General features: G+C 44.8%; 2 protein-coding genes across 2 annotated transcripts; both read left to right on the top strand.

The window, feature by feature from the left end:
• Positions 1–1,247: 1,247 nt before the first annotated feature.
• LOC139300956 (RNA/RNP complex-1-interacting phosphatase-like) lies at positions 1,248–6,195 on the top strand. Its single transcript, XM_070924174.1, has 9 exons — positions 1,248–1,341; positions 1,650–1,725; positions 1,799–1,930; positions 2,026–2,149; positions 2,911–2,971; positions 3,052–3,098; positions 3,190–3,265; positions 3,797–3,919; positions 4,495–6,195. The coding sequence occupies exons 1-9, from the start codon at positions 1,304–1,306 to the stop codon at positions 4,910–4,912; spliced, it is 1,095 nt and encodes a 364-aa protein (XP_070780275.1). The 5' UTR covers positions 1,248–1,303; the 3' UTR covers positions 4,913–6,195.
• Positions 6,196–6,771: 576 nt separating this feature from the next.
• On the top strand, positions 6,772–14,127 carry atp6v1b2 (ATPase H+ transporting V1 subunit B2). The gene is given in 15 exon segments (XM_070924173.1): positions 6,772–6,822; positions 6,824–7,004; positions 7,718–7,773; positions 8,171–8,269; positions 8,615–8,708; positions 8,879–8,956; positions 9,312–9,451; positions 9,740–9,841; positions 10,414–10,511; positions 11,111–11,234; positions 11,325–11,475; positions 11,551–11,633; positions 12,956–13,060; positions 13,171–13,300; positions 13,991–14,127. Coding segments are annotated over 15 exon segments (1,629 nt in total).
• Positions 14,128–15,609: the final 1,482 nt, after the last annotated feature.

The following is a 15,609-nucleotide window of genomic DNA, read 5'->3' as shown; positions in this document are numbered from 1 at the left end:
TGCCAAGAAAAGTAATGTTACCCATCAAGTCTCACGGGTTGCAGTAAGAAGAAAAACAGCCATCAGTCATTTTCTGGTTTGTGAGTCACTCGTCTGTCTGTTTTGTCAACTGTAATTTAATTTGCATCTTCAAACACAGAACATAGATAATCAAACCTGTCAGTTTGTGCTGTGCTCAAAAACACCAGTCATCACCTACAGACCTGTGCCAAGTACTGACAGAGTACTGCATTCAGTAATCAGTTCTCAGAAGTACTCAGATCTTTAACCAAAGTAAAAGTACCAATACAACAATTTAAACATACTGCAGTACAAAAAATGGTGTAAATTCAAGTAAAAGTACAGACGCTGTGCTAGTGTCCTTCAAAGAGGCAAACAGGCTTCCTTCGTATCAATCAATCAAGTTTATTTGTTAATATATTATATTTATTATTATAATTTATATGTAATCACAGAAGGTACGATCACAGTGAAGTGTGATGTATCTCAGTACACACTCAGTACATACAGTATGACAGAAAGTACAATTTCTGCATTGAAAATATTTCTTAAGTACAAAATACTTAAAGTATCAAAAGTAAAAATACTAATACTGTAATGCTGAAAAATGACCCCTGTGGGTGTTTTACTATCATATACTGCATTAGTGTTCCTGGTGCATTTCAGTGTTACTGGTGAAGTATTTTATGTACTGTTTTGTAGTTCAATATACTTTACATATAAAACATGTGATTAAGTTATAACTTCATCATGTGTTTGTCAAATCTGCAAAGTATCTGAAGAGCTCAGATTGAAGTAAAAGGAACAATATTTGCCTCTGAGATGTTGTGGAGTAAGAAAAGGAAATACTCAAGTAAAGTACATGTACCTCAAACGTGTACTTTACTTATTTTAAGTGCAGTACTTGGTGAATATACTTGCTGCTGCAGTTTGATCGCCAGGTGGCAGTCACGTGAAGTCTGTTTTGCGATTGCGTGTCGTTACGTCATCCACACGCGACTGCCGTCTGTCGGAAGCAGACAGCTGCTCTCAGCGGTTTAACGCCACACATCAAAGAAAACAGCAGGGTCGCGCGCCAGTTCGTGGGTTTAATATGGGGACGGTGATATTAACATAGTAAATAGTATTTTTAAATGATCACAGATACTTCCTGTACTTATCGTGCGCCTGTTTACAGTAACTACGGACAGGTTTAGGTAGAAGTACACAGCTAGGAGCGGGCTAACTGTGGTAACGTCCAGGGTTTTAAGACTTCTTCACATAGTTCAGTTAAAACAGGCGACGACGGAGGAACTCTCTGAAAATGCGCCGACACAGCAGGAAAAACGGGATACCGGACAGGTAAACAACGGACACCGACACGTTCAGATGTCTGTAGTGTTGAGCTAACTACAGGCAACTGGTCCGGCTTCCGTTTGAGTCGTGTGGACTAACTGACAACATTTATGCAGTTTAGCAGTTATTTTGTTTATCTAGCCATGAAAACCATCAGTGCAGGTTTCAGACGGGGACTATACAGAGGGGGGAGGGGTGTGTGTGTGTGTGTGTGTGTGTGTGTGTGGGGGGGGGGGGTACTGAATGTTTGAGGGCGATAACAACATCAACACATACACATGTACGTGACTGTAACCCTTCTTTCTTCCCAATAGATGGCTGGATTACAAAGCTGTTGGGGAGAGACTTCACGGGACACGCTTCATCGCCTTCAAAGTTCCCCTGAAGCAGGTCAGGAGTCACAGTCGGAGTCTTTTTAAAGTGTGTGTTGGCAGCGAGGTTGTAACCTGTGTGTTTTCTTCAGTCTTTGAACCGTCAGCTCTCAGGCTCTGAAGTCTTTGGTCTGTGGGAGCTGCAGGACACTTTGAACAAAGAAAACCAAGAACTTGGTTTGATCGTTGACCTGACCTTCACCACACGCTACTACAACCTACATGTAAACAGCCAAAACACACACACACACGTTTCCTTTTCAATTTAAAGGGATATAAAGTAAAATATTCACCTACATTCATTGTTTCCCGTGTGCAGGACGTACCAGAGTCACTGCTGTTTGTGAAGATCTTCACAGCTGGTCACCAGGTTCCCAGTGACGACACGATCCTGAGCTTCAAACGCGTCGTGTGCAGGTTTCTACGAGACAACGCAGATAACGGTGAGAAACCGTGATGAAGAGCTGCTGTTGGAGCGTGTTCGTCAGTGTGTCACATGTCAGGAACAAGGGGCTTCCGTCATATCGTGTGCTCAAAGCAATAAGCTTAAGGAGCAGTAGAGAGTAAAACACATACAGCTGTACCCTGCCTGAGAGGAAGACTGCAGACACTACTCAGGGCTGAAAAAGCACAACACCCTTCTCTGCTTTATAGTACTTAAGGTTTTTTATTTGCAGTTAATATTCTCCTAAAAACAAGTATCACTCGAAGGTAAGTCAGTTGAGGACAGAGCTCTCTGTGGTGAAACTTTTCACAGTAAGTTAGTGCATTAACAATACAAAAGTTTTCACATGGCATTTCTCTCTCTGTGTATATGATGTGCATCAAAACACAAATCCCACACACACTCAGCTACTGTACCCTGAATACTTCATACCCTGAATACCCTGAATACTTCATATAACAGTCAGTCAGAGTGGTTTCACTATCAGCCGTCCTCATGTGCAGCAGAGAGGAAGAGAAGGTGTTGAGAGCCGTTGAAGTCTTGTTGTCAGGCCAGCGGAAATGATTAATGCTGCAGCTATATTTATAACAGGAAGAGAGAAATGTAGGAAATGTCTTCCCTTTGAGAAACACCAACTCTTGTCTGTGATGAAGCTGATCTCGTGTCTCGACAACACGTGTCTCCTGCGAGAGAGGAGTCAACGCTGTGCGTGACTGATAAACTACATGAACGTCATATTGCATGTTGTTTCCTTCACAGACAAGCTGATCGGAGTCCACTGCACCCACGGCCTGAACCGCACCGGCTACCTGATCTGCAGGTGTGTACGGCATGAACATACAGTGGTAGTTTGAACAGAGCAGGTGTGGACGGTGTTTAACAGCTGTGTCTGACCTGCAGGTATCTGATCGATGTTGATGGGATGGATCCTAAAGAGGCTGTAGAGCGTGAGTACTGATGTTCACTCTCTTATTTTAATGGGTTTAGGGCTCGTTTCTGAAAGGAAGTAAAGCATCTTACATGTTCTTTGGTTCTCAGTGTTCAACTCCTCGCGGGGCCATGAGATAGAACGACAGAACTATCTGGAAGACCTACAATGTGGACCTAAGAGGAGGTGACACACACACACTTTGCACTTTACACAACAGTAAGTCTCACTTTGTCATACGTCAGAGGGGAAAAATCTTAGTGCTCGATTGCCACAATTTGCATCAAATCATCCTCCTCAGAGTCAAATCTGTCACACAGACAGGAAACGCTTATTTGTAGATTCCAAATAATGATGTCCATCATCACAAAATGTCCATAAACCTGCTTAGAAATCAGAGAAAAGACGCTTCTAAGTGCAGAACCTGCCTGAGAATCCTCTTGTTTTTAAGTTTCCTTCAGTGTCTCAGTGATCCAGTGAAAGTTGTCTGGACGTCCACGAGGACACTGCAAATGTGTCAAAATGTAAACAAACAGGCGAAGCACACTGAATCCATCAGAACATTATATTTCCTGTTTACATCCCCCAAAGCATCATGGGAACTTTGGTCTGAGGGGGCCTACAGTGTCATTCATCATTCCACATAACTGTCTGCTGTAGGTTGATCTGACTATCAGGGTATTTATTGGTCTGCGCCCCGTGTTGTCTTTTCAACAGTAATGAGGGGATGGAGGAGTCTGAGCAGGAGCCAATGAGAGGTCGCGCTGCACGTCAGCCGTTAGACTCTGACAGCAGAGAGGAGAGACGACCACACTTCAACGACGAGTCCTGGTACCAAAGGTAGGGGGGAGAAGACCGCTCATCAGACTCCTTTCACCTCCTGTGAATGTATCGACCCCCTCACTGAGCAGATAGTTTTCTAATGAAGTCTGTTTGGTCCATCAGTCCTCGTCCCTACACACACTTTGTATGTTAAGGTGGAGTATTTATACACTGCTGTTGACTTTCATTAGTTTTGCTTACTTCCTGTCGTCTAATGGCAGATCTGATGGATAGAAACACACAGTCTTAATAATTAATAAAAAAACTAAATAGAAGTGAGAAGCCATTAGGAGAGTCAGAGCCTGCAGGCTAAATGTACCTGGACCATCAGGGACCGCTTCTGTAGACCGCCATGAGATGTGGTTCAGGATGAACTGTAATAACTCCTCTGACTTTACATGCAGCGCCATCATCAGGTCAACATGTTCATGTGTCCAATATGCTAGCAGGTATGATGTTCACCATGTTCACCGTCTTAGTTTAGCGTGTTAGCATGCTAACATTAGAGGCTAATGGATGTCATCAGTTCTGCAGGTATTTGGACACATGAACGTGTTTCTTCTAACATCCTCCGTCTGTCTCTCCTCCAGCAGGTCTTTCCCTCCCCGAGGAATAAACCACCGCTCACATCACCACCATCCACGTGACGACCTCCTACCCAGCCCACCGTTGTTACCCCCACCTCCTTTCTATCCCCCCATGGGAGCCCCTCACCACTCGTATCGATGGACCCCCCCTCATCCTGAAAGTCAGTGGAGGAGACCCCCTCGCTCAGAGGAGAGCAGGTCCAGATATCCTCCAGCAGAGCCGGGGTGGAGTCCATCCTCCCGCTGGCAGGAGGAACGAAGGAGAGGTCCTCCTCCCCCTCACCTCCCCCGCTACTCTGCACGCTGGACCAACGAGTCCAGCGGGCCCCGAGACGGACCTGAGGAGGAGTGGGCCGGCCCCAAAATGAGACATCACCACAGAGAGACGCACAAACACAGAGTCGACACGCATGGAGACTACTAGTCTGATGGGACACGCTGACGTGAACAGCCGGCGTCGCGGCAGCCAGCAGACCTCCTCGTGGGACTGGAGATCCTCTGCGTGTCCGCCAACAACACGCGCTCGCTCGCTGCGGTTGGAGATGCGCCTGCGTCGATCGTGTCTTTACTGAACTCTGCTGTCGGTGACGTCGGCCTGCTGCCCTCCTCGCAGCATCTCACCGCGTATGAGAGTGAAAATTAGAGTGTGTGACTGTTCTGACGCTCTGCTCCTCTTCCTCATCATCAACTTGATATGTGTTTGGATGAAGCAGATGGTGATAATAAACTGTGTCAGATTTAGTATCTGCAGCTGTTACTTCAGGGACTCTGATCAGGATCGGGGCCGAACAGACTTGGTTATAATCGATCAGTTGATTGATAATTGGTCCCCCCTGTGTCTCCTGGCTGAGCTGCAGCAGACGGGTAACAACAAATATATAAAAAGACGTAAAACCAGAAGTTTGTCTGTTAGTTGATCTCAACGTGCCTTTTTCAAACTGACCTCAAGTCAGTCGAAGCTTGATGCCACTGTGCCAAGAAGAAGAACTGCTCCTGTTTGGTTTTTATTGGACTCTTTTATATTTCCTGTATTTTAAAGACCACAGGCCTCCTTCACATCACGTTTTATATTGGAGTTCGGCTAACGATCGTTTTCATTATCGATTAGTTGCCTGTTCTATAAAATGGCAGAAAATATGAAAACTTCCCAGAGTCCAAGATGAAGTTTCAAATATCTTTTTTATATATATATATTAAAGATATTAAATGTGTCATCATAAAAGATGTTTACATTTAGAACCAGAGAAATCTGACTTTTTTGTTGTAAAAGGAACTTGATTGATTAATGGATTGTTATAATTGGCATCCCTGCCAGGGCTGAAACAATTAATCAATTAGTCAATTCACAGAACAATATTTTGCTCATGGTTATAGTAAGTTTTCAAGCAATGATTGTGAATAAATGTCAAACAACTGAATATCTTGAGTGTTTAACTTTTTACATTTTGACATTTAATGGACTAAAAAGAAAAAAATATTATATTAATCGATGATGAAAATAATCGGTAGTTGCAGCCGGTGAGTAGCACACTGACATCCCTCACCGGCTCATCACCCACAGCGTCTGTTGGACTGGTTAAACTGGGAGTTTCACCTCCAGGAGTCACCTTGTGTCTCTGTGTCACTGGTCAGTCTGGTTTTAATGGACGTTGTGTGTGTGTGTGTGTGTGTGTGTGTGTGTGTGTGTGTGTGTGTGTGTGTGTGTGTGTGTCCTCTGAACAACGACCCTGTTGAGATTAAACGCAACAGAAATCACCTCTGACGTCTCTGCTGATTTCATCAACATGTCCGAACAAGGAGGGAGGGAGTCTGGACTGTGATGAGATGTGGTCCAGACCTCCATGGTCCCCTCAGGATGAACTGTAATAACTTTATTCATCCTCAGACTTTTCATCAGCTAAACTGAGATGGTGGTAAACATGAGCATGTTAGCGTTCAGCTTCAGGAGTCTCAGCTGGACAGAAAGTCAAAGAATAAACTCTTCAACATGTTTTTCCCACTAAATTATTATATTATATTCTATTATGTCTGATTGACACAAACAACCAAAGTGTTTAGTTTTCAGATGTAGAAAACACTGGAGACAACTTGGATCATGTACCTGCTGAAAACCTCACAGCATCTTAGTAAAGACTATTGACCCCCCCCCCCCTACATTAAACGTGATCATGTGCACATTTACTGCCCCCCCCCCCCCCCCCTCCTCGTATCTGAACGCACTGCTTTGTAACAGAAGTTGAGGATTGAAGTGTTTTCAGTTGAACACTTCCAGCGTCCCTCATGATGCAGCTGGTGTGCCCATTGCGCATGCGCCGAGGCAGTCACGACTTGGGCCGTCGCTGCAGGTGGAAACATGGCGATGAAGGCGCTCAGAGGGATGGTGAACGGGGCCATGAGCGAGCTCTCCTCCGCCGTCAGCGGGAACAAACCGACGGCCGCCGCTCCGGCCGCCGCCGCCGCCTCCCGGGAGCATGTGATGGCCGTGAGCCGGGACTATATATCCCAGCCCCGCCTCAGTGAGTCCCCGTGTACCTGAGAAGAGCAGCTGGGGTAGGAGTCGTGCAGCGCTCTGCCTGTGTCTTCAGGAAGTAGAGAGGGATGCGACATTTCAAATACATGTCAGACTGATGGGAGCATCACGACTGTCTGTGATCTCAGACGATACAGTCAGATTAATCGATTAGTCACTGGAGGGAAAGTTCCTCTGCAGTAATTATAGATGAGTTGTCATTTTCATGTTGTAGAGTTTCAGAAATCTGCTGTGATGTTAAAGTGAGTGTCTCAACAGTTGGTCAGACAGAATAAAACATCTGAGGATGTGAACTCTGACATTTGAATTGTGAAATGACCTGATAATGGAAGCGACCCCCAGCTGCAGCTCTGCCTGCAGTGTTGCATGAATGTGTGTGGGCCTCAGCTGGATGTAAATACGCTCCCTGTGCAGCTCCCTGTCCTCCTGTGATGAGTTGCATTACAAAAGCTCGGAGAGGCTGAGCATTGTCTTGATTAATTGTCTGTAAATCTTTAGAAAATAATAAACTGTCCATCGGGTCCAAAGTGACGTTTTCAAATGTCCAGAACCTGAAGATATTCAGATACTGTGATATTAAAGACCTCAGACAGAGAAAAAGGACTTTAAACAAGTAATCGATCCTCAAAAATAATCGATGGTGTCAGCACACGCTGTGTTTCCACTGTCGTCAACACTTCCTGTTTTCTGCATCCTCAGCCTATAAAACGGTGTCTGGAGTCAACGGTCCTCTGGTGATTCTGGATCAGGTGAAGGTAAAGACCGACCCATCATTCAGATAATCTACTTTATCCTGCAGCCACTCACCCTGTCATGTGCAGCACAGAGGGAGCTCTGCATGGATCATGTTCCCTGTTGTCTTTATGATCTCACAGGAGTCCCACCTGTAGCCCCACCAACTGCCAAATATTTACACGGTTATGTTCAGGTTTTATCTGTTGTGCATGTGTACACCATGTCCTGAATGTGCTACCTGGAGTAGAAACCAGGATACTGTGTCATGTAAATACCTGATCGAGGTTTCTGATAGAATCATGTCTATGTGGATATGAATAAGCAGGTTTCTCATGTTCCATGTAAACGCGCTCCACATCTCTCAGCATCAACGTTTGTCCTGTAACTGACGCTCGTGTTCCTGCTTCACTCCAACAGTTTCCGAGGTATGCGGAGATCGTCCACCTCACCCTCCCCGATGGCACCAAGAGGAGTGGGCAGGTGCTGGAGGTCACCGGCTCCAAAGCCGTGGTGCAGGTACTCGGCCTTCAACCTCCTGGCAGCTGATAAGAGAATTCAGTTTCAGTCACAACAAAGGCTAGCTCATGACAAACATATAACAATATATAACCTGCCGGTTTCCTGTAACATTTTGTGTTTGGATTTAGTCTTCAGCATTAAACCCCTGTGTTGACGTGCAGCCTCACAGAGCTGCAGCATGACTGGAGACTTTCTTTAAGCTCCCCACCCTCTGAGGTCCAGGTCTCCTGTATGTAGAGAGTTAAACAGATGAGATGCACACAGGTACATTACACAACAGAGCACAGTAGGAGGATCCTTCTAACCTTCCTGCTCTTTGCTCCTCCACTCTGCCCCCTGCAGGTGTTTGAGGGGACTTCAGGTATCGACGCCAAGAAGACCAGCTGTGAGTTTACAGGAGACATCTTGCGGACCCCCGTCTCTGAGGACATGTTGGGTACGACACGCGACACAATCAATGCGTTACATTCATTCAGCTTCACATTAACTCATGTTTACCAGTGAAGGTTAGTGTTGTTTGGACTGAAACGACAAACTGAACTGAATGTGTGTGTTTATCTGGAGAAACATGATAAAGTGTGTGTGTGTGTGTGTGTGTGTTTGCAGGTCGTGTGTTTAATGGATCTGGTAAACCTATCGACAGAGGACCGGCAGTCCTGGCTGAAGACTTCTTGGACATCATGGGTACGTTGACCGGTCACCAACACGGGCAGCTCTGACTTTGAATGGAAATATTCAGTTTGCATGAGCAGCAACTTGCGAGGTGAGGCTGATATTTGCTGCATGGAAGTAGGAGTCATTTTGAGGTACTTGTACTTGGCACGCAGCGTGTAGCTACTTCAGGAACATGAAAATGAAGAGTGTTCAAATATAATAAAGGATCTTTGGTCTTTATTCAGTACAAACACACAGTGGTGAATAGCAAGAATATACAGGTGTGTCAAATAGACTTGACTGCCTTACTAACACACTTAATGTCGGCGTTTACATTAATATTTCACCCGCCTGTATGATTCTAATAATTGTTTTCATATTACAGGCCAGCCCATAAACCCTCAGTGTCGTATCTACCCTGAGGAGATGATCCAGACCGGCATATCTGCCATCGATGGCATGAACAGCATCGCCAGGGGGCAGAAAATACCCATCTTCTCTGCTGCAGGGCTTCCACACAATGAGGTACACACACACACACACACACACACACACACACTACAACATGTAGACACACAGGTACACAGTGCTGTTACAAAGTGGAAGGAAGCCTGTTAATTTCCTGACCGACATGTTCTGTGTGCCAGATCCTCAGGGCCGAATCTTAATTAAATTTGCTGAATTAATTGCATCACGTCCCTTTAATTTGCTAGATTTAATTAAGTTAAAGTAAGTGAGAGATTCTTCTTTAAATTAGGCTGAAGATGAATAAATAACTGCTCAGATTTCTGCTCTCTTCTCTCGGCTCGTCAGATCGCAGCTCAGATCTGCCGGCAGGCCGGTTTGGTGAAGAAGTCCAAGGACGTGATGGACTACAGCGAGGACAACTTTGCCATCGTATTCGCAGCAATGGGGGTGAGACCTTCAGATTCTTTTTCACTTGTAGACACTAAGAAGGCCAAGAGGGCGATTAAAGAGCAATTTAACACCTTGTTTTGGCTTGAACACACCTCCTTCGCAAATTCAAAAAATGCATTCAAACCCGGACTCACAGTGTCAGACGGACTCGGGCTCCAGTGTCCCTCTTCGTTGGTCAAAGGTCACGACGCTGAGGATTTACTTCCACAAACACGCCTCCAATGGGATGCTCATGTGTCTTCTGGATGCAACGTCGTAGTGTTGGGTTTGCAGCTTGTTTCAGTTGATTGAAACTGGCATCATATTGGTGTGTGATCTGTATAATATTGTATGAATAAAGGAGAAGTTTGACAGAAATGATGGAGGTTCATGAAGATGTACGTGGGGGGAACAGGAAAGGGGGATACTAGTAGAAGTAGAAATATGAGAGAAGAGCTTCTGCAAAAGTGTCATTAACAGACTGTCAGCGGGAACACGCTTAACCATTAATTAATTAGATGAATTAATTGCACCGTTAAGTGTCACATGTGCTTCACAGTGATCACAGTTTCTCTTCTCTCTGCCATCAGGTGAACATGGAGACAGCCAGGTTCTTTAAGTCTGACTTTGAGGAGAACGGTTCCATGGACAACGTCTGTTTGTTCCTCAACCTGGCCAACGACCCCACGTATGACCTTTTCCTCATCACCTCCTTCTAACTTTAAAAAGTAATTCATTCAAAAGAATAATTAGGCTGCTGCTGATCAAATCATAAAGAGACACTGAAGCTGAATCAAGATGAGGTTGTATACCCACAAATCAATTTTATATACCAAATAAAAAGTGGTTGTTGTTCTTAGTAATTATGTTATAGCATCATTAACCCCAAGAGATTATCTGTGAAATATTAAAGAGAAGCCTAGGTACATTTATTACTCATTGCCTTGTAAAATGGGAGTGCTTTCACATGTCAACCTCAGGTGTGGTGCACTGGTGGACAAGAAGAGTAGGAACTGGACAATGTAATGTTTGGAGGGTCACTGTAAGAAGTTCATTTTTAATTTGTTTAATGGAAATCGTGTCTGCCCTTTATTTTAATGTAATTAAATTCAGTAATTTAAGTTGTAATATTTGATAGTACAAGTCTCTTCTTCAAATGAAGACATTAACCGTGGTTCTGTGATGTTTACATCAGGAGATATTAAGCATTAAGTTATATAAAAACAGGTGGAAATAGGCCAGAAATTGCTGAAGCAGAAAGAGGTTAAACTCCCGTCTTTCTTGCAGCATCGAGCGAATCATCACGCCTCGTTTGGCTCTGACATCAGCGGAGTATCTGGCCTATCAGTGTGAGAAGCACGTCCTCGTCATTCTCACTGATATGAGTTCCTACGCAGAAGCTCTCCGAGAGGTCAGCCGCAATGTTCTGTGCATTTATTCTGAAATGACTTCAGGAAATTGGAAATAAATTGTGTATTCACTCGTCCAAACTGCGTCTCAGGTGTCTGCAGCCAGAGAGGAGGTGCCGGGCCGGCGGGGTTTCCCCGGTTACATGTACACGGATTTGGCCACCATCTATGAGAGAGCTGGCAGAGTAGAAGGACGTAATGGCTCCATCACCCAGATCCCCATCCTCACCATGCCCAATGACGGTACTCGCACATTCAACCACAAGCTCCTGATGCAGATGACTGCTGTGGTTCTTACAGTGTTCTTGTGTCTCTCAGACATCACTCATCCTATTCCTGATCTGACCGGTTACATCACTGAGGGACAAATCTATGTGGACAGACAACTTCACAACAGACAGGTAATGAAGAGCAGCGTCTCGGGTATGTTTAGATACTGTGTCGAGACCCCTCATACAATAAGATCAGTACTGTAATCCAGAGGCGTGGATTCACTGTCACACGAGCCACATGACTGGGACTCGATTCATGAATCTGATGACTTTAGACTCGACAAAATCTTCTTGTTGGTCTTGACTTAGGAGATATCTGGTCTTGGCATTCAATTTGTTGGTCTTGACTTGGTACTTCACACATAACATGATGGTCTTGACGTAGGACTTGATTTGAGACATGTTGGTCATGACCCGGAACCTGAATTCGACCATATTGACTTGAGACTTGTTGGTTTTGATTTCGGACTTGCTGGTCTTGACTTGGGACTTGACATTGGATTTGTTGGTCTTGACTTTAAACCTGACTTGGGACTTGCTGGTCTTGACTTGGAACTTGCTGGTCTTGACTTGGGACTTGTTTGTGTTGGCTTGGGACTTGTTTGTGTTGGCTTGGGACTTGCTAATCTTGACTTTGGACTTGCTGGTCTTGACTTGGGACTCGTCGATCTGATTTCCTTCAGAAAGTGCTGCTGCAGCATTTGTCTGGCCACGTCAGGTTTCCTGTCTGAGAGCTTTGTTCTTTATCAGCGTCCATTTTGTTGCTGTGAATATGGACACCAGGAGCAGCCACCAGGAGCTGCCACCAGGAGCTACCACCAGGAGCTGCCACCAGGAGCAGCCACCAGGAGCTGCCACCAGGAGCTGACACCAGGAGCTGACACCAGGAGCTGACACCAGGAGCTGCCACCAGGAGCAGCCACCAGGAGCTGCCACCAGGAGCTGCCACCAGGAGCAGCCACCAGGAGCTGCCACCAGGAGCTGACACCAGGAGCTGACACCAGGAGCAGCCACCAGGAGCAGCCACCAGGAGCTGCCACCAGGAGCAGCCACCAGGAGCTGAATTCAGAAGAAAAGAACTTCCTAAAAGTGTTGTGGAGTGACGGATTGCGACGCCCCTCATAATGCTTATTAACTCATCAACATGTGGCTGAATTTCATCTTACAAACGTCATGACACCAAAGTAAAATGGAAGTAAGCAGAGGGTGTCATCGGGATTCTTTTCATTTATAAGCTAACATGACGTGCTGCTTCTCTGCACTAATGAACAAAAACACAACAAACAACCAACAGCCTTCACCGTCAGAGTCTTCTCCTGGAAATGAAATGCAGATCTAATTAATTTCGTCTGCAGCAGGACGCGATGTGAGCGAGCAGCTGGTGACTCTGTATTTTGTAGAAAACAGTAGACGTGGACGTTTTGACTCATCGATGTCTTCTTTCGGTTTAGATCTATCCTCCCATCAACGTGCTGCCGTCTCTCTCTCGTCTCATGAAATCTGCCATCGGGGAGGGAATGACCCGCAGAGACCACTCTGATGTTTCCAACCAGCTCGTAAGTTCACACACACACTTCCTGTCTCATACTGCACACACTTACCTTTACCATCCCACTCTGAAAGAGTGTGTGTGTGTGTGTGTGTGTGTGTGTGTGTGTGTGTGTAGTACGCGTGTTATGCCATAGGGAAGGACGTCCAGGCCATGAAGGCGGTGGTGGGGGAGGAGGCTCTGACAGCTGATGACCTGCTCTATCTGGAGTTCCTCACCAAGTTTGAGAAAAACTTCATCTCCCAAGGTGCAGTGGGGCACAGCAGGTCCCTCAGAGTTACAGCTGTCAATAGAACGGAAACTAATTTAACAAGTCCAAGGAATATGTAAAAGCATTAAATTCAGTTTCCTCCAGAAAATAATAATAAACTTTATTTATACAGAACTTTTCAAAACAAAGAGCTTTACAAGTTTATCCAGGATGAAAACATTCCAGGAGGAAATGAGGCAAACAAAATAATACAGAAATCAAAATGAATAAAATACCCAACAGTAATATCAGATATAAACAATATTAATAATAATAATAAAACATATCTGTTGGAAGAGATTTAAAATATGTCACTACATGTCACAGTAGCTCATCAGCTAATAAAGAGTCGATTTGACCAAAAACTCAAGTTAAATTAATTAATCATTTTTAATTGCTTAATCCATCCATCCATTTTCTGACACTTGACCAAGTCCAGGTCACATTCATGTGATTGATTACATCATTATAAATGACTGTTATATACTGCTGGGCAGTCCTGAAAGAGTGTGATATAATCATGAGTTCCTCCAGGATGTGGCCTCCCTGCTGGTTTCCATCATACGCCAGTTTTACCATGAAAAGGTCTTTTAAAAGTGTGAAGTGTAAACTTGCTGAACCCTGTGTGTGTGTGTGTGTGTGTGTGTGTGTGTGTGTGTGTGTGTGTGTGTGTGTGTGTGTGTCCAGGTGCCTACGAGAACAGGAGTGTGTTTGAGACTCTGGACATCGGATGGCAGCTCATGAGGATCTTCCCCAAAGAGATGCTGAAGAGGATCCCTCAGAGCACCTTAGCTGAGTTTTACCCCCGAGAAGCCAAACATTAACCAAACACACTCATCCTGCCGCTTCCATGTGTTTCAGTGACATCTCACTGCGTCTGTACAGTAAAGTGTTGTTCCGTCACATATGATGCTGTAACCGTCCTGACGCTCGTGACGCTCGTGACGCCTTGACAACAAACCATTCCTGCTTAAGCAACCAGAAACACACGGCGGGAAACGCTCCTGTGGTGTTAGCTTGTGTTTACAGTGTGAATGTAAAGAGTGTACAGGAAGGAACAATGTGTTTCTGGGTGATGATGATGATGATGATGATGATGACATTTTGATTATTGTGTCATGCCTATAATTAGCAAAGTCCAAAAAGAACAGCATTTGTTATTGAACCTACTGGAGAAGTCACAGGAAAGACTAAATAGTCCGTCTTGCTCTCTTAAAGTTAGTCATGTTAAAGGAATACGTAGACATCAGTGAGTGAGTGAGACGGCGTTACCTTTGGACAGAGCCAGGCTAGCTGTTTCCAGTCTTTATGCTAAGCTAACCGACTGCTGACATGAGAGAAGGCAAGAAAGTGAATAAGCGTCCGTCCTAAAACGTCAGACTATTCCTTTAAAGGTACTGTTGAGTTTTTGATCACTAGTTGCACTGTGGAGGAATGTTTTTATGAGCGGTCCCCCGTTTATTCAGTGAAGAAGAAGACTGCTAGCAAACAAAAATGTTTGTAAACAATGCAGCTTTAAAATCAGCTGAGCAAGTGTTTTATGAGGAAGGAAGTGTGTTCAGCGGGTCTGTCAGAGCTCGAGGGCTCGCACAACATTTCATTGTCTTCACAGCAGTGTTGCACCTGTATCCACACCCACAGTGATGTCACAGTGTCCTGGAGTACACCTGTACATCACTGCAGCAAGGTTGAGTTAAACCTCTGGAGGTCAGCAAAAACAGGATTTTCAGGGGGTGTTGAGTTACTCTTTAACATGCGTATATGTCCTGAATTTTGATATTTTCAGATCTTTCTCTTCAAACTTGGATTAAAGCTTTTATCAGAAAGTATTCCTGCAGATTAAAAGCATATCGTCCTCATTAAGAACAGAGTAAAGCTGTTCAGCCCGTGGAGAACTGCCATTCACTCCAAAATAAACACCTTGCTATTTATTCTTTCAAGGCTAAAGCTTTACCAGGCAACTGTTGAGTCAACATTTATCTGTGTAAACACACTGCAGCTGCTGCATGAATATCTCACCTTAAAAGTTTGATGACAGGCGTGTGTGCTCATTAAAATGTTTTCCTTTGGCCGTCAGCGCACACTGCTGCCCCTATTCACGCCGTGCGACAGTGACTCGCCGACAGACTGTCATGTAGTGCCACGAGGTACAAGGCCTCGTTTGGAAGAATGTGATTTTTACCTTTGACACAAGCTTTGAGACGTTTCAAGAAAGCCAGAGGATGAGATTAAATCAGCATTTTAATGATGATGATATGTATGAGGACGCTGTGTGGTTTAAAGTGTCCCATCATTCCTTTACTGCT

The sequence above is a fragment of the Enoplosus armatus genome, chromosome 18 (assembly GCF_043641665.1).
Source record: "Enoplosus armatus isolate fEnoArm2 chromosome 18, fEnoArm2.hap1, whole genome shotgun sequence".
NCBI lineage: Eukaryota > Metazoa > Chordata > Actinopteri > Centrarchiformes > Enoplosidae > Enoplosus > Enoplosus armatus.
Note: the sequence above shows the minus strand (reverse complement) of the source record. Positions and strands in the feature narration are given on the sequence as shown.

Excerpts from the sequence above, each read along its gene's own strand:
- LOC139300956 (XM_070924174.1), top strand. The coding sequence starts at position 1,304 with ATGCGCCGACACAGCAGGAAAAACGGGATACCGGACAG. Across the intron at positions 1,931-2,025 it reads CACGCTACTACAACCTACAT|GACGTACCAGAGTCACTGCT; the intron begins GTAAACAGCCAA and ends TCCCGTGTGCAG. Across the intron at positions 3,099-3,189 it reads TCCTAAAGAGGCTGTAGAGC|TGTTCAACTCCTCGCGGGGC; the intron begins GTGAGTACTGAT and ends TTTGGTTCTCAG.